This window comes from Physcomitrium patens, chromosome 25 (assembly GCF_059467195.1).
Source record: "Physcomitrium patens ecotype Gransden chromosome 25, ASM5946719v1, whole genome shotgun sequence".
Lineage (NCBI taxonomy): Eukaryota > Viridiplantae > Streptophyta > Bryopsida > Funariales > Funariaceae > Physcomitrium > Physcomitrium patens.
Window position 1 is genome coordinate 8547139 of NC_143434.1, and position 22854 is coordinate 8569992.

General features: G+C 40.2%; 3 protein-coding genes and 1 long non-coding RNA gene across 6 annotated transcripts; 1 reads left to right on the forward strand and 3 right to left on the reverse strand.

The window, feature by feature from the left end:
* The first annotated feature begins 158 nt into the window (after positions 1 to 158).
* LOC141044952 (uncharacterized) lies at positions 159 to 5486 on the forward strand. Its single transcript, XR_012216778.2, has 2 exons — positions 159 to 264; positions 418 to 5486. It is a non-coding gene; the product is annotated as an uncharacterized LOC141044952 (long non-coding RNA).
* LOC112277458 (uncharacterized) lies at positions 3870 to 6972 on the reverse strand. Of its 3 annotated transcripts, XM_073531402.2 has the most exons (3): positions 6159 to 6972; positions 4549 to 5831; positions 3870 to 4202 (listed from the first exon to the last, which is right to left on the reverse strand). In XM_073531402.2, exons 1-2 carry the CDS (start codon positions 6203 to 6205, stop codon positions 5573 to 5575), a joined length of 306 nt encoding a protein of 101 aa, XP_073387503.1. In that variant the 5' UTR covers positions 6206 to 6972; the 3' UTR covers positions 3870 to 4202; positions 4549 to 5572. The 3 variants fall into 3 exon arrangements, 1 of the variants encoding a protein (XP_073387503.1); XR_012216776.2 differs by lacking the exons at positions 4549 to 5831; positions 6159 to 6972 and adding an exon at positions 4385 to 4536; XR_012216775.2 differs by lacking the exons at positions 4549 to 5831; positions 6159 to 6972 and adding an exon at positions 4371 to 4488.
* Positions 6973 to 10648: 3676 nt separating this feature from the next.
* On the reverse strand, positions 10649 to 17841 carry LOC112277474 (uncharacterized). The gene is made up of 15 exons (XM_024509854.3): positions 17660 to 17841; positions 16276 to 16386; positions 15826 to 15885; positions 15570 to 15686; positions 15045 to 15111; positions 14553 to 14744; positions 14058 to 14165; positions 13519 to 13693; positions 12982 to 13290; positions 12637 to 12836; positions 12331 to 12470; positions 12059 to 12104; positions 11860 to 11954; positions 11664 to 11718; positions 10649 to 11343 (listed from the first exon to the last, which is right to left on the reverse strand). The coding sequence occupies exons 1-15, from the start codon at positions 17716 to 17718 to the stop codon at positions 11116 to 11118; spliced, it is 1962 nt and encodes a 653-aa protein (XP_024365622.1). The 5' UTR covers positions 17719 to 17841; the 3' UTR covers positions 10649 to 11115.
* Positions 17842 to 18426: 585 nt separating this feature from the next.
* LOC112277475 (pathogenesis-related thaumatin-like protein 3.5) lies at positions 18427 to 21602 on the reverse strand. Its single transcript, XM_024509855.3, has 6 exons — positions 21144 to 21602; positions 20793 to 20969; positions 20378 to 20643; positions 19772 to 20000; positions 19246 to 19443; positions 18427 to 19104 (listed from the first exon to the last, which is right to left on the reverse strand). Exons 1-6 carry the CDS (start codon positions 21208 to 21210, stop codon positions 19100 to 19102), a joined length of 942 nt encoding a protein of 313 aa, XP_024365623.1. The 5' UTR covers positions 21211 to 21602; the 3' UTR covers positions 18427 to 19099.
* Between the last annotated feature and the right edge of the window lie 1252 nt (positions 21603 to 22854).

Here is a 22854-nt window from a genome sequence, read left to right on the forward strand (position 1 = left end):
TGTTGTCTTTTGACTTGTGTTCATACAGCATTATTTTTCTCTGCATGCACTTGGGACGCACGTTTGTGTGAAAGTCGCTGTGCCTCCCAACGGACTTTGTATCCAGCGACGTTCATATTTCAATGTCCTCATCCTTTTGAGTACTATGTTGCTCTTTCGGCAGATATATAACTACCTGCAGGTCTGTTGGGAATGCCACCGTGTGACGTGGTTGCAAAACAGTGCAGCATCAACAGAATGTCAGAATTTCCAAGCCGCAATTCGGTAACCAACTTTCATTACGAGTTTTTCCTTTCAGCTTTGTTGCTCTCTTTCTTCTTGCATGGCTTCTCCACGACCTCGCATTGAGCTTCTGGTTGTACTTCGAGCCAAGTACCAGATAAAAGATTTCTTTGTCGTCACATTGTATGTGTGCAGGAAGTCTACCTCTGTCGATGCACATAAACAACCTCTTGTTTCAACTCAAACCATGAAGATGCCCATGAGCAGACAACTGTAACTCAAAAGGTTACCTCCCCGACATGCACGTTCGTTCTTCCAGCACTTTAGGGTTTGTGTCAATCATGCAAACAGCAAACGTTAACGAGCATTGCGAGCAATGGGCTTGGATTCCATGTCAGACAATCCACGGTGAGTATAGCTTCAGCAGAAGCACCTTCTTTACACAAGCGGGGACCACAAATTAGTTGACGTATCGGACAAGCGTGGCATATTCATGTTCAATGGCCTTATATTCCTTGTCTGTTATGACATTTTCCATCAACGAAGACCACCAACCGGGCTTTGTTGCGGCTACTGTGCACTTACGAACTTGACATAGTTCTGTCCGACACCAGCTCCGATTCACCTGGAAACCATCTACCAGGATCCAAATTCCCCTCACATCTAGTTAAATCCCCAAACGGTCATGCACAACTCGAACACTGGCAAGAGAGCCTGCTCATAATGGTATTATGTCGCTGGACGCGTGTTACAACCTTGGCAGTGTCCGGGGCGAAATTACAGTACAGTCAGCCGAGAACTCTTATTCTCTGTTAGAAGCCAGGAGCTTATTGCTCTCAGGTAATCTCGGTAAGTTTTGTCCAGATTTCTTTGTTTAACAAAGTTGCTGAAGTGCTTCTCGGAGCTTCTCATGTAGCTTCAAGACTCCATACGTGAAATAGTTGATGACAACCGGCAGGCAGAAACTAGCTACCGGTAGTCTCGAATGTGTTGAATAAGGGACAAAATGGTAGCGAAACAGTATAATCATGTCAGACAAATCTCCTCATGAGTGAATGACATCCTCGCACAATCTGCAATTAGGGTCGCTGCAATCAGGGCAGGGTTCCCGGCACCAAGGGACCATGAACGCACAGGACATAGCGGAAAAATTTCCGTCTCCATTTCAAGCGGCAGTGATTTCGTGCTAGGATGCACACATGGCAGATACCGTTGCTAGCATTCCTCATGCGCGGCGTGAATACAGGAAGAAATCTCGGAACAGGATTGAAAGTCTTGGGGGCATCTTCACTCTCGCAACCCCGCGTGTTCAACACTGCACCAAGTTTTAGCTTGTGCAATCGCTGCCCGCCACCTCACTTGGCAGCTTCACGCATTTGCCGAAGTGGCCCTTGGAGCGTCCTGCTCCGCCAACCAGGTGTTGCCGATGTCAGCCCGAACTCGCAATGGTTGTGCAACCCCTGCAACGTGTGGAGTGCTTTGTGGGGCTCTTCCCCCGTCCTGACAAATTTTGCTGAACTCGTCCAATCTCTCACATTTCTTCTCCCATTCTCGTCAACTATTTGGCATATTTCCCCCCCTTGGCTTGACCCTGGCGTTGTTACACGCAGGTTTGCAGCGGCAGATGTGGCCAAGTCATGTCACATACATTTATATATAGTATGACTGTGGGTGCTGTTTTCGGAAGCTTGCGTGAGTATTATAAGATTTGTTTTGGGGAGAGAGAGGTCGATTCATGGAGGGGTTGAGTTTAACCTGGGGTCCCACTCTACAATGCACTCACTGCGTCTGCAGCGCGTACGGGTGTGGAAACTGATGAGTTGTGTAAACCACAGCAGCTACCTAGCGGAGGCACTTTCTTACATGCCCGTGCACCATGGATGACGTGTGCCTGCCGTTTTGGCAATCTTCTGGCAATTGTAGCAGACGTTTCCCCTTGAGTTGTTTCGTGTACTGCACAAGATGGATTGCCGGACATGTTGACCTGGTCTTGCCGTTCGTGCCGCATGAACCCATCTGCCGATACATAAGTGACAGTTTGATCACTTCTCTTGGTGCATAAGGTTGCTAGCGACGGTCCCTTTGAGCCGGTAGATATACCATTTCCTCATTTAGGAAATTTGCAGCTAAGCAAGAGCAAGGAGTCGCTACATATCTCGCGCACGATGTGAAAGTATCTGGTCTTGCGGCTGATGACGTTGATTCTGGAATCTGGTTTGTTGTATGCTTGTGTCGTAATGCGGATGACGAAGCTCATTTGTAGCTGGCAAGTGTAGCACAAAAATTAAGGTCGCTGACCCACGAATGCCACCCCGTTAGTTGAGGGTGAAAACAAACAGATAAGTTTGTAATCTAAAGGATTCTTCACATGATGAATTGTACTCATAAAGAAGTAATTACGCCACTTCTGCCGCTGTGACATGTTGTCCGGAAGTTTATTCCTACTGTGTTCAGACAACCCTCCTGTAATCGCAGTGAAATTTCTCTAACTTGCTCCTCGGATCGAGGCAGTTGGATCCAGTCAAGAGTACGATGATCACCGCAACGGCGATTCATCGAGGGCTTGTGACGTGTCCACGTATTTGCGGTGCCATGGAGCTCTCTGTTCGAAATCCAGAATGGTCATAATCTGTACAGTACACACACCTGACCTCTCTGTATTCAAATTCTGTACTGAAATGGGAGCTTGACCTTAACTTTTTGACGTCTATCAGCTATTGCACCGCGTGCACAGTGGAAAGAGTTTGTGTGAAGAAACTTTCCAAGTCTCTTGACCCCTAAACCCTAAGCCCTAAAATCCTAAAACATGGAAAGTTTCTTGACAAACTTCACGGTTGCTTCGCAATATATTTCACCATGATTTGAGGTAGTAGGCCGCATGAATTTTAGAGAACTGCTGTCCCCGACTGCTGATTTGGCAACGGTGTTTAGTTTCTCTGGTGTAAGTTGTCGGGGCATATCAAGGTCCGGATTGTATCAGTGCAGGGTCATTCAGATTCCGTTTGCCAACGCAACAAGTGGTTAGAGCCGCAACAAACCCTATTTCAAACGGGAGCTCTGCTGAACGTCTTGGCGTCCCTAACAGCAATGGTTTCAAACTAAAACATCATAAGAATAGACACACCCCTCAGAAACACGAGGTATCCTTTCGAGTCGATCAGCATCAACGAGTTCCTTAACGAGCTTTTTCAGACAACAAATTTCACACAGATACACCACGTTCAGGAGACTTGTGGTGTTTTTGTATAGGGTGATGCTTTAAAATTACATTAGTGTCGAAAGCAGACTTCTGTGACATGGGTGGTTTAAGAGGAACTCTTTGCAAGAGTTTTGGGATTCGTAACCGAATGTCCTATGGACAATCGTATCTCTTGGGCCTGCTCAGTCGACGCTTCAGCAGCTGCGAAGCCTACAAACCAGGATCTTCGTGAAGGACATCACATATCACGATGTCCACCTGGTTGAGGAATTCCTCTCTTGACAACCGTCATTTGGATTCTCGATTTTTTTTGCAACAGGCATGATTACCTCTTCATCCCGTTCACATGCACACTTGTACCTGCTACTGCGAGTCCTTCCAAGCTCAGATCGATGCTAATGAGTGCAAAGATTGTGAGCGTAATGAATTAGGGTTATGCTTCAAACAATGTCCATTTAAATTGCGACATTTAATAGTATAAACGTTCGCCCTCACTTGGAAGAGCTCGGATGATGGTTAGTGTGGTCATGTCCAGTGCCACTCCAGTACCTGCAACCAGCTTCTTCTTATCCACCCTGCTTACAGAAATTGTCCACGCAGCAAGGATCGCTGCTTTGCGTACATCATCACTGCTGCTTCACAGCAATATCAGCTTCTTGACAGTGGGATAAAATGTTCCTGTGTCAACAATTGATTACCCTGCTACGAAAATGATTGCTTCTGCATTGCTTCGCACGTACTTTGTAGCATTGATACCTCTTCACCTCCAGGGGCTCAGTTGCTGCCAAGGACGACGATGCATCAGCGTCGCTTGTTCTCACCAAAACACCAAATTGGTTCAGAAGCTATCATGCATGCAAAGTTGCATAATTTCGTATCGAATCAATCAAGCCCTATACGTACATATCATGAACTATCAGCAGAGAAGAGATAACGTGAAGTTCTTAACCAATTTAAACTGACATGACTGAAGAAGATGCACACTCTTGGGCAAACCACTTCTCTCATCACTCTCCCCACGCATGCACAAATAGATGCGTGAACAAGATGGTCAGATGGGCACAAAGGACGAAGGTCAGACAGACACAGGTGGGAGGCAGTTTTCATCTGAGGCACAAGGCTCTGACCTCTGTCCACGTGACGACGCTCTGACATCTCCTATCCAATTCCATGTGAGAGGTGGATTTGTTGTCCATTTCTTCGTGTGCCTGTAAACACGCAATGTCCTTTCGGTCCATTCAGTTTTTGTCCAATGGATTCAAATGGATTCAACGTTGCAGATGAGGTTCGATGCGGAGAGGTTGCAAAAATGGGTTGGATGGATGGGTCTGTTTGGGGTGTAGCAACCACCTTCTTCTCCCTCCAATAAATTCCACCCTACCCATAAACAACCTCCTCTCGCAACTTCTCTGCCATCACATCGGCGTGTGCCCAAACCGATGTGTAGAATAATCCTCACGATCCGACAACTTATGTCATCAAAACTTTTCGATTCGATCTCCACATTCTGCAGCATTAGCAGCGGCTCCGATCAATTGTAAAGTATTACCAGTCACAATTTCTTGGGGCAGTTTGTGCATCGGGAGAGATTGGAGCTTGAAGATGGAATACAGCAGTTGGATCTTGGAATCTCACATGTCCATGAGTTCCTTCAAGTTACAGTTTGGTGATGGGTTGGTCGATGGAAGGTTAGAGATCGCGCTGTGACTTTCTGGGACTGGAGTGATTGAGAAGTGCTTCTAGGTTTTGTTGTTAGGAGAATTCTGCTTTTGTGGGATGCTTACGTTCGTTGGGTTCTCGTGAGCTTGATTATCGGCCTGTGCCAGACATGGGCTCGTGCAGGCTTTTATTGTCGAATTTGTCTACTCGCGCCGCCGGTTTCATGATTCCTTGATCTTTGAAAACTTCACCAATCTACAAACTTTGTTTCATGAAACTGGGAATGAACTGTGTACGAGCGCAAGCTTGAACTCATACCGACATGTAACAAAAACATGGACGCGATTCTACGACAATGTGGGAAAGACTTTTTATATAAATTTTGTGCATTTTGTAATGATTAGAAGGGATTAAGAGCAGTGAGTAAAATCGGATTATAGTTGGAAAGAGATTGGCCTGTTGTATACTAATTTCACGGCGATGCAACACGGATTACCGAGAAATGACCATGGAGACTCCCGAGAAGACGATGAAAAGGTACGAGAGGAAGAGGAAACTGAAAGAGGTGTTTGAGTACACTTGGGTTGATAGCACACAATGGCCGACTGGGCAATTGCACACACTTTGCATTTGCGAGGGCAACTCCCACAGGGACGCCCATCGCTCACCCCTGCTCGTCGGAGGAACTACCTGAGTGCTTTTGATGGCTAGCATGGAAGTATCCATCCACTGAAGGTGATGCTCTTGCCACCTAAATGTGATGCACTCCACGTTAAGTTTCCGTCCCAAACTTGCAGAGTACCTAAATCTAATTCTTTATTTGACGAAATTGCTGTGGGTTAAAGGGGCAGAGCGGTCTAGAGTCAACGAAGCACGAGGAACAACAGACAGCGATACTTCAAGAAATGGAAGTGTCACAACCCTTTCTTGAACAAAGCCATTGCAACGTGAATTGGTGATTGATCCAAATGTTGCAACAAAAGAATGAGTATTAGTAAACGCTGTAGACTTGTATCCAACCACACACGTAGGATTTCTATGCTCGACTTCACAACAGCAACAAAGGTAAGCGTCCAACCTTGCTGCACTAGTGTGTGATAAATGCATAATTACGCGCTCCACCATGGATGCAGCAAATTCGACATCTCCTGAAATCCTTGCGTCGCTTTGGGACACTCCCTCTCACACTGATCCACCCAACAGTAAGAATCCAAGCAGCGACAGTATAGCCCGCAATAAGCTTAGAAAGGCAAACGCAACAGGCGACAGAAATTAAGACAGGAGAAGTGGTGGGCTTAGACAAGGACATCAACATACGCAATTCAATTCAAGCGGGAAAGATAAGGGGGTTTCGGTGATGGTGAGTCTAACGAGCGAGGAAACCGACGAGACCCATAAAGACAAAGGCATCAAACCCAAATCCAATGAGGGAGCGGTAATCTGTGGAAGGGACTTGCTTGGCCCAGCTGGAGATAGAGCAAACCCCACCACCCGACTGACAACACGCTTGATGAATGTCGAGAAAATGGGGCTGCCTACAACCGGCTAAAGCATTGAGAGTTCGTCTTGAAGCATGTGATGAAACTCAAACCCTAGAAATTGAATGCAAAGTCCAGGGCTCCGGGAGCTCGCTATCCCCGGATTTATGAATCGAACCAACAGCTATAATGTAACTATCTCACTCGACCCATGTGATACTAAAAAAAGACGATTGACCTCGGCTCGGGTCCTGAAATCGGAGCTCCTCTTCGTCACTCTTCAAGAGCACAAGAGAATCGAAGCGACAATCCAATTTGCGACGTCATTGGAGTAGATGAGGGTGTGATCCACCGCGATGTCTGCAACCTTGAAGAGTGAGCCATTCCTTTCCAATAAATGCGTGCAGATGATAAAAAATGAAAAAGAGTGTAGTATTTATGGAGGAGTGTAAGTCACATCGCATTTATGTTTGCAAAACAAGAGATTAGTTCACGCACGTTGCACATAACTGGATTTTGTGGTTTTTGATGTCAAAGGTTATCTCATGTTAGTATTGATGTAGAACCCTTCTTTATAATTAATTAATTAATTAATTTCTCTCCCTCTCTCTTAGTTTTCTAATTTCATGATGTGGTTAAACTGTCTTGTTATCACTTTTTATTTTTATTTTTTTTGACACAAGAAACAACATATACTTGGTACATTGATGGAATGGAAAGGTTACAAAAGACACCTTAATACCCAGAAAGGTGGAGAAAAGGATGCTACTTGAAGTAATGATTATTATTTTTTAAACAGTTGTATTTGCATGTATTATTAGACCACATTGTGGTATTGTAAAATTTTGTTTAATTACATTGTTATTTCTACAGTCTAATATGTATTTATTTATTTTTTACATTTTTGATTTTTCTTATCTCTTGAAAAAATTAGTCTCATAATCTAGATGTTTATCCAGTTTTTTCCCTAAGAATTTCCAAATAAGTTTTCTTTTAAGATTTTTTCAATTTCTTTTGTAATTATATAGGCAAGATAATTCTACATTCATCATGTCGTTGAATTTGCTGGATGTAATATTTAAGAAAGAAGTGATGTTTTTTTTTTGAGTCTAAAGAGCTAGTTTGTTATTTTTAAAGTTGAGAAAAAAAAAAAAAATCAAAGAAAATATTATTAAGTTCTTGACAATTCTCAAGAATAATGTTCAAAAGATTGTTTTTTTGATTTTTTGTTTTGTTCTATTTTGTTTTTTTTGTGATAATTGGACATAGATAATATATCTTAATTGCTTTAAAAAATTCCTTAGTATTACTATCATGATTTTTGAGGTAAGATTTTTGAGGTAAGAACAATAGAAAGGCATTGATAAGAGTGAGAAAAGTCTCATTCTTTCTTCCATATTTGACTACAGACTTATCTAACAATGTTCTATAGGTCATTCGACACATGTCCAACTTGTAAGATACTTATCTGACTTATAAAACAAGTTCCTAATATGTGCACCACATAACCAACTTATAAAATAAGTGGCCAACATGTTGGCCAAGTTTTATAACAAAGATAATTTTTATTGATATTGTAATGGAATAATCATATTTTGTTACCAACATGGAATATAAGTTGTTCCTTATAATAAATATGTGCATTGGTCTTTTGTTGTTTTTGAGCTTAACTTAATTGTACCTTCATTGTTGCATGTAGCTCTAATATATAAGTTGCAAAATCTTTTGCACCATGATTATCAACTTTTGAGAAGTTAAAAGTATTAAGTTGTGGATTATAATTACATATAATATAAAAAGTTGATTATTGAATAGAAAAAATATATTGGGTTATTATAAGCAAACTTTATCAATGATAAAAGAGTTGTATAATTATCTTAATGGTGGTTGATGGTACATTTCAAATATTGCTCCAATATTTGATTCATTTGTTTTGTTTGTCCATTAATTTGAAGATAGAAGATCAAAATTAATTTTATAAATTGAGTCATTTTTTCTAATATGATATCTTTTGGTAATCTATGGTAGAAATAAAGATTATCAAATAAAAGTCTACTTATTTCTTCAGATGTGATAGTTTTTGTATATGGTAAAAAAATAAATAAAGAAAGAAAAAAATAGTCATTTTAATGAAATAATTAATTTTTATTAATATATACTTATAAAAACTTGACATTGAAAGATTTGTGATAAAATCCATAGAAACAAACAACCATGGTTTTTTTTGATATAGTTGAAGAAGTCCATAAGATTGATGACAAGGTATTGTATAAATAAAGATTATTATATATAACAGTTTGAATGCCAAAAATCAATTATGAAGTATGCAATTTAAACCAAATATAAATGCACAAGCAACACACTTTCAAGGAAAGATGAAAAATCTAAATACTACTAAATCAAACTATCTCTCACACAATCAAAGAAATTAATTTTAGGATTTTTTCTACATACATCTTACTACAAAAACATCCTCCCTTGCCAAATCACTTACAAGACTTGATTTAACAAGAATATCAAGTCAAGGGGGTTTTTCTACCTAAGTCTTCAAATCTTAGTTGACATTAACAAAGTCAATTAACAAAAAAAGTTATGCAGATGAAAATCCACTAAACTAAACTAAATTACATATATTTGACAAAATTTGGCACTTGATGCCACATCATGTGACAATTGTTGTGTAAATAAAAATTGATATATATATATATATATAACATATTAAGTACCAAAAATCAATCATGACATATGCAATTTAAATTAAATATAAGTGTATAAGCAACGTACTTTTAAATGCTTCCTCCTACCTTCTTCCTTCCCTTCCTAGCTAATTTAGAGCCCTTCGACTTAGCTAAGATAATAACATATACATAATTAGAGGTGAATGCCACAATGATGTTACTATAAAATTGTATGCAATCAAGTTGATGTTTTAGTAGCTAGACTATTAAAATGTTTGAAAAATATGAAGAAAGAATCTTCAACCAACCCTTGTCAATAGATAAGATATGGCTAGAAGACTTTTTACATTAAAGGAAAAATCCAAACACATGAAGGAAGTGTCAAAAGAGGTGGTATCAAGCATATCATATGCCACATATATTGGCATTGATTATACAGTAGGATAGTAGTAGCTCTTTTCTTCTCACTACATACAAAATAAGAAAGACCATCTTGCACAATTGCCGCTTTAAGATGTACAAAATCATTAATATGAAGATGACAAGGAGCACAATTCTTTGAATGTTTTCAATACTCTTGTCCATCCTTGCCTTTAAGTAATAAAATAGCAATAGGCAATACATCCTTAAATTTATGTCTATCTAAAGGTAAATTTATGCTCTACAACCAAGAATTTTTAAATTAATCATTAAATTTGCTTATAGTTATGTCATAAAGAGCCTCTTCAATCTTACCACAATTTTTTTACAATTAACAACATAATTTAGAATAAAATTTATGACACCAATCCATATTCAATATATTATCTTTTCTATCTTTAAATATTTTCATTTTCTCAAAACAATACAATATATCGTTAAAGATCGAGCCATCAATTCTTATTTATAATATATTTTATTCATTTCATTTATTACAAGAGCTACAAATTTGTTTTGTCTTGCAATAATTAATACATTCACTTAAGTAGATGGTATTGTCATTATAATCTATTTTTTAATATTTTATTAACTTAATCTATCAACTGTATATATATATATATATATATATGCTTTTCATATGAATTCGTCTGCTATTTAATTTGAATTTGCATTTTTAATAAGCATATTATTTATTACTTGTGGACATTAATAAATCTCGATGTACTATCTCATTTTAGAATTTTAAACCACTAATTAGAATATGGTGCAACAACTAGATCTAAACTGCATTCTTGGTCTTTAAATTTAAAATTTAAAAAGTGAACATTTGAATCATTCTATGTTCTTGAAGTAACTCAAATGGACTTCACATGAGCTGTACAAAATAATGCCCTGCATGCCCTAATCAATGGCACAGATTTCTTTAGTTGCTGGTTATTACTTTTTCATGCCAATAACAAAAACAAAAAGAACTCTTGGATGTGCTCTTTGGATGTGTGAATCAAAAACCAAACCAGCATAGAGTCTGGAATGCTGTCAATAATATGACCTAGGAAGTTTGATAACCAATATTGTGTCATAAGTAGGTTATGCCGCAACTGAACACCTATTCTACATGGACATAAAGATCTGCTCTTGTCCTACCTACTTTATTGGGGCAGTTGCTGATGTCTAAAGGAATATGACAGTAAAAGCATACACACAGCGAATGACACTTAGTCACAGGGACTACCAACCTATTGCAGATGCAAGAAAACGCGTTCGCACAATCTAGGTTTGGCAAATGAAAATCCTCACTCACAGTAGCATGTACCTCTCTACATATTACCAAACAGTTGAAAAATATTCACTTACAATACGTTGTCATTATTACTATCGAAAAATTAGAGGTGCTCACTCCTAAGTACGAATAAATGCAACATACCTGAACTAAAACGGAAACTAAGACACATAAGCCTGATTATGAACATAGGAATTGGCCAGCCTTAAAAGAGTGTTCACCGACAATAAAGTCCGTAGAATCTGCTTTCATGGGAGCAATATTCAAGCCCGATAACGTTGGCCCTGAGCAAGAGAAAAGAACTCGTACTCGAATTTTAGGTTCCTCGTGCCCATTGGCATCATTTTCACTTCGGGCCTTAGCATCAACTGGCACTTGAGCTCGAAGCCAGTCAGGAGGGGAAGCGGCCTGATTAAGCAAGATGACAGGTCAGAGATAAAGATCAGAGTTTCTACTTCATAGAATCCTCTCGAACGAAATCTAAATTACTTGCTCAAAGGAACTTGCAAGACTTCAAGCTTAGGGGAAAATTAGACTGATTGGACATTAAAATTGAATTAAACTGCACTTATTCTGAGCTTTACCTTGCTGTAACTCCATAACATTTTCATATAGTTAAGTTTAAGCGAGCCAGAAGCAAATGTCAAACATTGGACATGAATATTTCTACGTCATAAAGGAGTCTTCATGAAATCTAGAAACAACTTAAAAGTCAACGGTTCATGTACCTCGATGCTAGGAATTAGCCACCGCACCTCCTTGAGCGTACGATCAAGGGCAGCTCTGCAGCAAACATAGAAAACTTGATAAGTACCTACTAGGAGTACACAAGGGGCCTAAACGATAAGAATGTATACCTCATCCAGCTCCAATTATGTTGCACAAATCACACTTCCAACATAAGGCAGCCAGTTAAGAACAAACCTAGGAGAACTCTTGAGCGTTATTGGTGCGAAGGGCAAGGTCACAATGAAAGTGACATCTTTTAAGGCACCTTGCAAGTGAGGGTTGATGACATACTGCAAAACAACTCAGAAATGTAAGGAAGCTATTTTATTAAGTGTAGTTCGTAGGCACAAGAAACTGTGTTAACATAAAATAGGCTCTGATTGAGGGGGCTTACTTGCACCATAACACTCAGTGTGACATCAGTTTGTTGAGTGAGAACCCTGCAAATTTAAGCATATGCACAACAGACAATGATCATAAATAATCAGCTAAAATATGTGTCCATGTGCTTGCCAAAGCAATTCTAATAAAAAACGATGATGATCAATCAGCACCACTCCTCTAACGAAAGAATGTGAAAAATGCTTTTGAAAGGGACGTTCAAATACTGCTATAACTCTTAATGCACTTAAGACATAATTCTACAAGTGACAAGATGTAATGTACCGGAATCTCAGAGGGACAGGTGTATGCTGAGGTTGGAGACGGTATTTCAGTATTGTCATGGGTTGCTCGGTCGGTTTAGTACGCACATGAAATACTCCTTTCCCCATGCTACTTGTTACTGCTCCCCGCAAAATAGCCTTCTGCAGTACTCACTCAAGAACTTTATGCTTAGACACAGCAGAGACTCAAAAAAGAATCAGGTCACGTACTTCAAGATAAAGAGTACTAGCACTCACATTCATGACATAAACAGAATGAGTAAATCATGAGACTGATAGGGTCAATTAAGCTCTGTACACAACATACCTTGATACTAGAAACTTGATTGAGTGAGAACGAAAATTCTATATCTTTATCATTCTTTGATTTAGGAAGAGGTGTTCGCAGCTGCAGGGAACCTTGAAGACCAACGCAGATGAGGCTCAACCCCTCAAACTCGGCATTGATCTCCTCCGTTAACGATAATACTGGAATAGTAATTTCAGCTGGCTTTTGAACGGCATCACCTACACAATCCAAAGAACCACAGAACATCTCCCACCCAATTTCAGCACCGTACAAGTCGTGTACAGAATTGAACAAATCAAGAGTGCAGAAAAATAGTGAGGTACACTGCAAAACCAGCATGCTGCAACCAGCATGGAATATTACCTGCATTTGGATCAATTCCAGAGAGCTCAGCGGCGACCTTCGGTTCTACTGGAGTACCCGGTTGAGTGAGTTGTGAGATCTGATGATGAGCGGTGACACCTGCTAGCAAACCCAACCCACCAAGTTCCTTATCCTTGCTTTTCGAAGTAGTAGCTCCGAACTCCGATGCATCAAGTCCGCCTCCAAATGCTCCGTTGAGACCCTCAAAGGCAGTACCAAACCCTCCAGATTCATCCTCGAAGGCGACACCACCATAGTCACCTTCAAATCCTGCCACTGCTACTTTGACAGACTCGGCTGAGTCACCACCTGGAGAGGATCATGGTATGAGCACAAATACAGAACTCATAGCAGACAAACATATCATGTGATGAACATCAAATCATCTGGCTATCCTCGATTACAATACAAAAAGGATGAGGGAGACGAGACGTCGTTTGCTTTCTTTGAAGTAGCTACATAGACAAACAGAAGACAATTCAAGGCAACGTGATAGCAAAAATACACAGAAGAGCTACATGAAGCATCCTCAAGTACCTGGAGGAAGAGTTGGAACCGTGAGATCTGAAAGACCAGCAATAACATCTGTAGGAGCATCTTTAGTTTTTTGAAATTTTCCAGCTAATTCAGCCTCAGGATCGATGATAATATCACTAGCTGCAAATGGATCCTCGATTTGCGTGCTTGAACTTTTATCTGATTGCTGTGATCCCTGAAAATTTTACAAACTGAACCCAGTTAACGCAGGACCCACAATAATGAATGACTCTGTTCACATGCCTTGAAGACTCAATACAAGGACCTCATGCAGTGATTGTTTGCAGTTTCAAGCATCAGAAGCCAATTTTAGAACATTGCATTAGTTCAAGTGAAACCTTAGCTTAAAACAAAGATGAGGCTAACAAGACAAACGCAAAAACATGCGGGCCAATATACAAAACCAACAAGGATCCAGATGACGAAATCCATTAAAGAGTACTCAACTTCGCGAGTTTCTGCATCATACACCGCCAGCAAGGAATTTGCAGGAGTAAACAAACTGCTAAAAACCAAGTTGTACGGAAAGTTTAACTTACTGAAGTGCCTGTCCCTGACGACTGAGGTGTTCCATACGTAGCAGCAGCAGCCTCATCCCCAGCGGCCATAGTTTCTTCAGGTAGATCGAAGGTGATTTTTGATAGAACCTATGTTCCAAATGAGTAACAGAGATGTCAGCAGCTTTCCTAAGGATTACAAAAACAGGGAATGACTTAACGTGCATCAAGAGAAGAGAAGATCACTAAGCAAAATGATACACATGTATATTATATTTTGTGTCACTACTATTGTACACCCCTAATTAAGGACAAACAGACTACATTGGTCTGCTATACTTCACTAATATAACTTTGCTTGATATAAAATTGAGACGGAACGCACTGTAAACTTTCTACAAATGCTGTTCATAAGAGTTCAAACCCATTACGAAATGGAAACTCCACCTTTATACAGACCAGACTCACGCAATTATGCATAATGAAGCTAATTCAAACCGGATTACAAAATTAAAATTTCCAAAGAGAAGCGTTCACCTCGACATTGGACAGACGATCAAGAGAGTGTGTTTTCACTTGATTCCAGCTATCTGCTCCACGTGCTTTGTTTTCGATTTCCGTTGCAGAGGTTATCATGTTGTTCACAGACTCTCCATGAAACGTGGCTAAGATTGTCGACAACCGTGCTGCACTCACGCCATGAAGTACCACATCCAAAGCCATATACACCTACACAAAATCCAAAATTCATACGCATAAAGTCAAAGTCTGAAAACAATGAACCGTCATGGCCTAAAAAAATTTAAAGCACTAGTTGGGGCCAAGCAAGAGTGTTTTGTTACATCTCCTGCCTTCAGAGAGTGCCCTACAGGGTTTAAATTGCTTAAAAAGAAGACTAAGCAACTAGACTACAGGCCTAGATGCGCTTCCGGACAGCTTCATCCTAGCAGTTAAACAAAAAAAGGCTAAGTTCAATGTGACATCCTGAAGAATCAGATGCACTGATATATAAGAAACGAACCTGCTTACCTCAGTGTACTTCCGACTAATTTTGTCTGCCGTAACATCGACACCTTTGCAAGCCGCAACAAGGACACTGTCTCCACAAATATTGCAACAAGTATCAGAAAGAAAGCAAAAATAATGTTCTACAACCCTTTAAATTATTTTCAGTACCTGTATGAAGGACCAGCTATTAAAAACTAGAGCACCAAAAGTTAGGACAACAAAATGATTTCCTGTTGTCCTCGTACTTATCTTCATACACAACTTAAATTGTACCTGTTTTTGGCAAAAAGATTGAGAACTGGATAAGATTCCAAGTTTTTTTTCTTACATAATCGACCAGTACCTTTCTGTTCTATTTCGTTTATTAGCTCAGAATTTATGTGATTTAACAAGAGAAAATAAATAAATAAGTTTTTGAATTCAGATTGTTTCCTAGAATCACAAATGAATCAGAGCCTTGGCATCTCACTCGGTTGATCTGTAACTACAAAACAATCCTTCACAGACGTTGATTTTAAAATTGGTAAAGGACATATAAAAAGACACCTGACAGCTTGGTTGACAGTGCCTGCACACTCAAATATGTTGGTGTCATCGTCCAGGTCCGCACTAGTGATGCCCAATACATACACAGTATTCACCAGTCTGTATACAACTCGAAACCTGCCATAATGCATGGACTCCACAATTAGACACATACTATACGATGTGCTCAAATAACTTCTGATGATACCTATACACCATTGTGTTAATACACTGCAGCATTCAATGACCAAAGAAGAGAACAAAAAAACTTTCTTACTTGCTTTCTTTACCAACCACCACTTGTCCACTTGATGCTGCCAAAGCTTCATCCCCCAACCTTAATTTGAAAAACGTACAGTTATATTATATAAACGAACAGGTAGAATAATTCGGATCAATTAAGATGCCACAACCCCCACTCACTTAATCGACATGTCATAACCTAAGCGTAGCGCCACAACCAGCAAGAACATCTGTGAAACAATGTCGAAGCAAAACAAATTGCATACTATTCACTAAAAAATACCTCCAGAATTTGAATAAAGCTATGCTACCGTCTACCTGAAAAATCAAGTAATCAAGAATAATATAGACAATAACCATCTGAAGAAGCACATCACTAATAGGGTCAATCAGTTCCGTACAAGTCATTGGTTTCAAAAGACATCGGATACCAGATAGTGAGATGGTACTAAAAGGTGGCAAAACAGAAACTGAAAGAACTTACCCTGGTCCAAGGCCATCGAGTGGATCGTGCTTGTTATTGGCATAGGCAAGTCGCGTGACCCGGAAACTGTACGTGGCAAGGGCAGCTCTCGCAGGTGGAAACCACTCTCGACTGTATTAAAATACGAAGGACCAGGTCATGACAACGAGATAAAGTTCCAATGATCAAATGGTTTACACTTTCACACAATGTAAACATCGTGGGAACGGCAAGAACAATACCAACTGTCTATAAACCAAGCCGAACCGAAGTAGTCATTCAGTCCGGAAATAATACATTCACAAAAATATTTCTGACTTGCGCATGTTTCTGTCGTGAGAGATCGATATGAGTACTCAAATATGTAAATATCGCTATCTTTCACAAGAGGACTTGTGATATTATTTCGTTACTCTTCATCTATAACTAAATTAAATCATGCAGTAAGCTAAATCCTCTAATTATTTGATTTAATGGCTGCCACACCATACATAATTAATTCCTCCATGTCATCAGGTCTTCCGCCGTGGCTAAAGAGCCAATATTCTCGACGTTAAATCGATCAAGCTCATTTATAAGTAGTGAGCATGAAGCAGAGGAGATTGGTAGTAACCCAGAATGCCTCCCTATTTCTCCTAATCGTCCCATTCTTTAGGCAATTAATTGGTTAGTCGGATGTCTGTTACTCATATAAAGCCGAGCAGTTAGATTCTAGAATCTAGCTGTGAAAAATAGTCATGGCATGTAAAAGAACAAAAAGAGCACGGTATGATCTCCAACCAAGCCTAGGAACCAAATTGCCTCATACACCACTTTCCAGTTCTCTAAACTAGAGCCCTCCAATGAGATCCACTCTACGTACTTCAAAGCTTTTGAATGAAAACTTTGAGAGGGCGCATTCAGCAAGAATCTGTTGCACCTCAAATACGACAATATTGGCAATCTCACAGCTAGAAAGATATTATAAAATATTCCAGTTTCCTCTGCATCCCATTACGCATAACCCTAACTCAGGATAGCCAATACTCTTACACTCCTAATCCAGTTCTTAATCATATTCTGATGTCGCAGCTCTATTCTATTCCTCATAAAGCTGACATAACCTGAAAGTAGAACTAGAAAGTTCCCAAATCTGTATAGGACTCACTCGAACCTAATCCAACACTGAGATTGATCTCCCGAAACTCAAATCATCTTCTCTGGGGGACAGAAAGACCGATCTAAGAGATCTCCTCCATTCTTCACAATCTTCAAGGAATCCTATCCACCTACATTGCTCCAGAAGAGAATATTGCAGTTGCACTACTGACATGACTCTCAAACCATGAAAAAAAGGGGAAATCGAAAAGAGAAAACAAATCTCTGCAGCACAGCAAATGTTCAAGAGCAAGAATGGAGGGCTTACGTTTGGAGCAGCACATCGGCACCGTTGACGGGCTGCAACGACAGCGCCAGACACGCCATGGCGCTTCAATGTTTATCGAATGATCGAGGGACCGATCGGTTCGAAGACCTGGTGCTCCTCCACGGAAGGCCTTGACGCCGTAGTACGCCTCGAACACAAAACAGTCTGGCTTGTCCGTTCATTACTGGGGTGTCAGGAAAACAGGGTGTCTGTTGGGGAGACGGTGTACTACTCTTCGAGAACCTCAATATCATCCGGGTACAGGTATTTTACGGGTATATACAGTAAATATTTCCCAGCTAACCCTGATTAATCAAGCTCTATTTTCCTTCCAATCCAATGCTGGGTACCGACTGGACGTATTTTAAAATTTTTAACGTCATATATCAGAAGTGAGTCAGAGAATTTTATAGGTTTTAAACAAACCTGAGATAATGAGAACTAAGCCAATCCGAAAAGGAAAAGAGTAATTCTAATGACTCAAGCAGCACTTACAATCGCAGAAAAATAGGGTTTTCAGGGTTGTATATTAAAATACAAATTCAAATTCAAACAATATGTACAATTGCAGATACATATAAATAGGTATATTTCAATATATGTGAACGAATTAACAAAAGATTATGCTGTCATCTATGCCAAAAAAGTAGTGCACTTTTCGTTTGAAAGTGTGTAAACTGAAGTTTTCTTCAGAAGAATAATGATACCAATCCAAATTCCATTCTAAGCATGCTAATTTTCTTATGGATGTTATGTAACACCAAATATGAAACAAGATGTACCCTAATTTATTTCACAAGTGTGTAACCAAGAATACAATCAACTCGTTAGTAAGCATCTCTGTTTGTATAAATCGCCAGGTACGGCATTGCCAAATGGTCACTGAAGGTTCGACCTGCGATGTATTTTTTTGGGTGTCGGGGCATCCCAGGATATCTCAGGGTATCTCGGGGTATCACAGCAGTTGTGATGATTCCCAACTTCTAGCCTACTTGTTGATATATGTATCACTCCAGGCATTTGCTTCGCTTCTACATACTAGTCTACAATTTATCAGAGGCTATGTTTTGCTAATTCTGAAGTTCAAATCTCGACTGCTGGTGACAGTAGGGGACGGCATAAAGTGTTAATTATGCAAATTAAGAAGGTACTTACAGAAGCAACTTCGACCCTAAAACTATGAACAATGACAGACTACAGTTTCTAAGTGCAATGTAATACTTCAGTGAGTATAGTAGGAATTTTTTACTCTCCAGATGATCCATGTCCTCATGACGGAGCGAGTGTTTTCTGTCAGACCCGAGCCCAGTCCAAACCTGTGACATTCTACATTGCGAATTGCCCAATTAAAGTTAGGTCCGCATCTGGTACACAATAAGTTTATTTGTAAACGCTCACATCAAAAGAGTTCAATACCAGCGTTACTGTGAGTTTCCTTCATTATCCTGCGCACAAAAAAGGCACACACACAATCGTAATTGCACCCACATTCATAAAAGTTTTTAAGTTGCAAATGCTTACTCGAACATGATTGAAAGTAAGTAAAAAAGATTCAAATTATAATCTGAGCTTGTATTGCTTCTTACCAAGCAATGTGAAGAGTGTTGCTATGCCTAGAATTGAAATGTGTACGATATGAGCCAAATGACGAACCCCTGCACCAGTGCCGGTACCGTACTGGTCAATTACAGAAGGATTCCCAGGAAGTTGATCTGGAGACGTTTGCCTTTGAGAAGTTGAATCCCCTGTGGTGGTGTTGTTGCCTAATCTAGCCACTGGTGATCCTGTGAATCCAAATAAAAACATTATGACTAGGAGAACCGATTCTCAGATTGATCTCTCACCAACTTCAACTAAAAGTTGGAAATCGTTTAGAAATAACCTCAATCTGAATCTACTTACAACAAGAGCAATGTGCCACTAGTTCCTTAACAGGCATTCTTCACTTTCACTACTCGTCCTATGAAGTAGTGGCTCCGCTGAACAGAATCAAATCCCATTTCAGTCATATGGACAGGGTAAATTCAATTCCATCAGTTTGCCCCAAGGATCAAATGATATAAATTACAGTGAATGTGGATCCTAGTACAAGCTGAGTACAGAATCAAGTACCATTAGGGCAGAAAGCGATAGCGTAATTCGCTGCTTTACAAGTGAAAGTGCTGGTGGCGTCATCGTATGCATAACTGTACGCTAACGGGCAGGCATTCTTGAACGCGTTCGAATATTGAGTTGGAGGGCATGTGGCGGGTTGATCATGCGCCCCAGTGCAACAGTACTTAGGCTCGCTAAACGCGTTGCATGCGCTGTTGCAACCAATCACTGAACCCTCAGAAAGAAACTGCTCAAGACATTATGAACATCCACAATTAGAACAAGAATACACTTGTTCGGTTGTCGGTTTGAGCAGGACTATCGACAAAGGTTAAGAGTGAAGTACTTCGAATAATCGAACTTTCAGTAATCTCAAGAACCTGTTAAACGTCTGTAAGGACCATGAAATTTTTTCCTAGAACAATCTAATGTAGTGAACATGGAGCTAAAAAAAGCGTCATGGATGTGGTTGGAGCAACTTTGTTAAGAGGTTTCCATGTCAAGGACAACCAGCAGTACCACGAAGGTGGTCGGAGACAGAGCCCTGGGTTTGATCTTACACGGAGAGGACAGAAACAAGTGAATTACAATGACCGAAAGAGTCGCCACAACCAAAACGCACACCTGAAGAACTTCGGGACACATATCGTTCAAGTTGCTGGAGCATTCAGGGGCACCGCACTTCCCAGTTCCTCCAGCAGGCGTCATGGCCAGCGGCAGGTTGTAACCATCCACCAGACTGATGTCGTAGAAGTCATTGCCGTCAGCACCGTGAAGTGTGATTTCCGCCAGGGTCGCAGGAGGGTTGCCGCCGGAGCCACCGCACTTAAGCGCGCCCCCGCAATCTCCAGTATCACACGTCCCCTTCCCAGCACTATCGAATTCGCAGCCTGAAGCCAATTTAAACCGTAACAATAAGTTCGTAAGCAATCAATACTCTGTAGAATATGATGAGCCTAGCAATCACTCCCATTAATCAATCTACCAATCAATCTCATCCTAATGCTGATAAGGCACACTTCACGAAGTCAGCATGTACCCGTGCGTCCCCAAAATCGACCACCCCAGGATGCTGGCGCAGTTATGGCATCTTGCTTGCCGGCGCCCAACTCAAACCCACCGTCGGCCAGGATAGCCAGCCCTCCATTGGGTTGTACTCCCACCCACACAGGAAATTTGCACCGATTGACAAATGTGAATGTAACCCCCTCTGCATCTGGAAGTCGTCATAAAAAACCAATACAATCAGTTGCTAGAGAGCATAAAACATCAATCACAGCGCCTCAAATTGCGATTACATACCCTCATCACAATGCCCTTTCTCGCTACAGAGCTTAACCAACAGCAATTACACCACCCTGCTTAATGTAATTGGGAAAGAAAATCGAACCTGTTACAATACGATTGAATAAATGGAAGAAGAGAAAAAGGCACAGCAGCGAGCTTGTCATAGCCATGGCGTAAGCCCAGCAGCGTTCAAAATTCGAATTGTCTTCCCCTGGATGAGGCGAGCGCAGCAGAAAGCGGAAGAGCCAATCCCCAAGTCACACGACCTTTGTACAATATATCACATATGCTGCCTTCTTCGAAAGTCTGGGAGGACGAAGGCTGCCTTCAGCTGGCAGCTATCGCAGCAACTTTATATACTGTTTCAGCGCAAACGGTTCAGAGTAGGCACCGGTATAGCTGCGACAAAGAATGGTTGCTGTCGAAGGTCCGTGGTAATTAAGTTGCAGGCGATTGATTCCTTCACAATTGGGTGGGACGTTATGATCCCTCAACGGCGATTTTCAGGTCCGAAGGTTGAAACACAGATTGCGATAGAATCAGTCCGAGTCCACTCACAAAACGGAACCCAATATCCTTCCTATAGCAATATACTACAACGATCATAGTAATACGATGTTAGTGACCTAGTTAGCACCACCTCCACAAGGGGAATAATTTTCTTTCTTTCTTTCTTCAAAAAACCTCACTATAACATGCGATCCAGCGCGAGGAGATAACTTAGCCATTGTGGCGAATCTGGTTTCCAGTTTGTAGAGGAAGTGGCCAAATTCGGATACCAAAATATAGAAGGTAGCGCTGGACTTAAATTTGGTCACGACATTAGCGCTGCGAGCTAACTGCTTGCATGGAATCTCAGCAAGTGCGACGACACGGAACTGGGTTGAAGGGGCGTCACTTCCGCGAGCGGTGAAAAGGATGGTGAATCGACAACCACAGTCCCAGTCAGTCAGACATTCAAATCATGTCCGGTGTTTCATGTCTGGTGGACTTCCCCCGCCATTCACAAGTCGTGAAAAGAAGTCGGTCGTACAAAAGCTGGTCGTGGCGAGATTGGCAATCTCCATCGCCGCGCTGATCGTTGCTCATTTCCATTCTGCGTTGCCGATTTCTACCTCCAGCCGCGACAGCAATTCTATGGCGAAACTCAGGGTGAGTCGTGTCGTACCATATTGCTGAGCCAAAAACTCGGGGTGAAATTTGGTCCCCTTCTTGCTGCTGGGTTTGGTCTCCACTTCTTGAAGGCGCCCAAAATAAAATAAAGAAATGGTTAAGAATGACCTTAAATTACTATAATATAGCAGGAATGGTGCTACATTAGCAATAATGGTTTGCAATTCAATAGCAAAATTTCGTAACAAAAACTAGAACCAGAATATTTCTATTTTTAAAGTAATAAACTAAAATACATAATTTAGAAATTACATTCTATTTTTAAAAAATAAAGCTTAAAAGTTAATATTAAGTTTTAAATCATTGTATATAAATTGTTGATGATTTCTAAACTTCAAAAGATAGATGATTGATCCAATATGTTATTAAATCCAAACATTTTAACAATTTTCAAATCTCTAATGCATTACTCTATATTTGAATTAAATTATTCTTATTATATTTATATATTATTAACATATTAAAAGGTAAAAATTATACGTAATATGATATAATAATTATTAAAAATTTGAAGGTATTCAAAATTCTAATACATATTGTATCCAACATTATTAAATATTAATTACATCTTATAATATCTTGTATTTCATACAATATATGTTTATTATTTGTATATTACTAATAACTTTCTGGAATAAGAA

Coding starts and splice junctions, on each gene's coding strand:
- LOC112277458 (XM_073531402.2), bottom strand. CDS start 6,205: ATGGTGGAGCGCGTAATTATGCATTTATCACACACTAGTGCAGCAAG. Junction 5,832..6,158: donor TCACACACTAGTGCAGCAAG/GTTGGACGCTTA, acceptor CATCACATTTAG/GTGGCAAGAGCATCACCTTC.
- LOC112277474 (XM_024509854.3), bottom strand. CDS start 17,718: ATGGCGTGTCTGGCGCTGTCGTTGCAGCCCGTCAACGGTGCCGATGTG. Junction 15,112..15,569: donor ACTGTCAACCAAGCTGTCAG/GTGTCTTTTTAT, acceptor TTGTGGAGACAG/TGTCCTTGTTGCGGCTTGCA. Junction 12,105..12,330: donor CCTGTCCCTCTGAGATTCCG/GTACATTACATC, acceptor TTAAATTTGCAG/GGTTCTCACTCAACAAACTG.
- LOC112277475 (XM_024509855.3), bottom strand. CDS start 21,210: ATGGCTATGACAAGCTCGCTGCTGTGCCTTTTTCTCTTCTTCCATTTA. Junction 20,644..20,792: donor TCGATTTTGGGGACGCACGG/GTACATGCTGAC, acceptor AATTGGCTTCAG/GCTGCGAATTCGATAGTGCT. Junction 19,444..19,771: donor TATCGCTTTCTGCCCTAATG/GTACTTGATTCT, acceptor TTGGATTCACAG/GATCACCAGTGGCTAGATTA.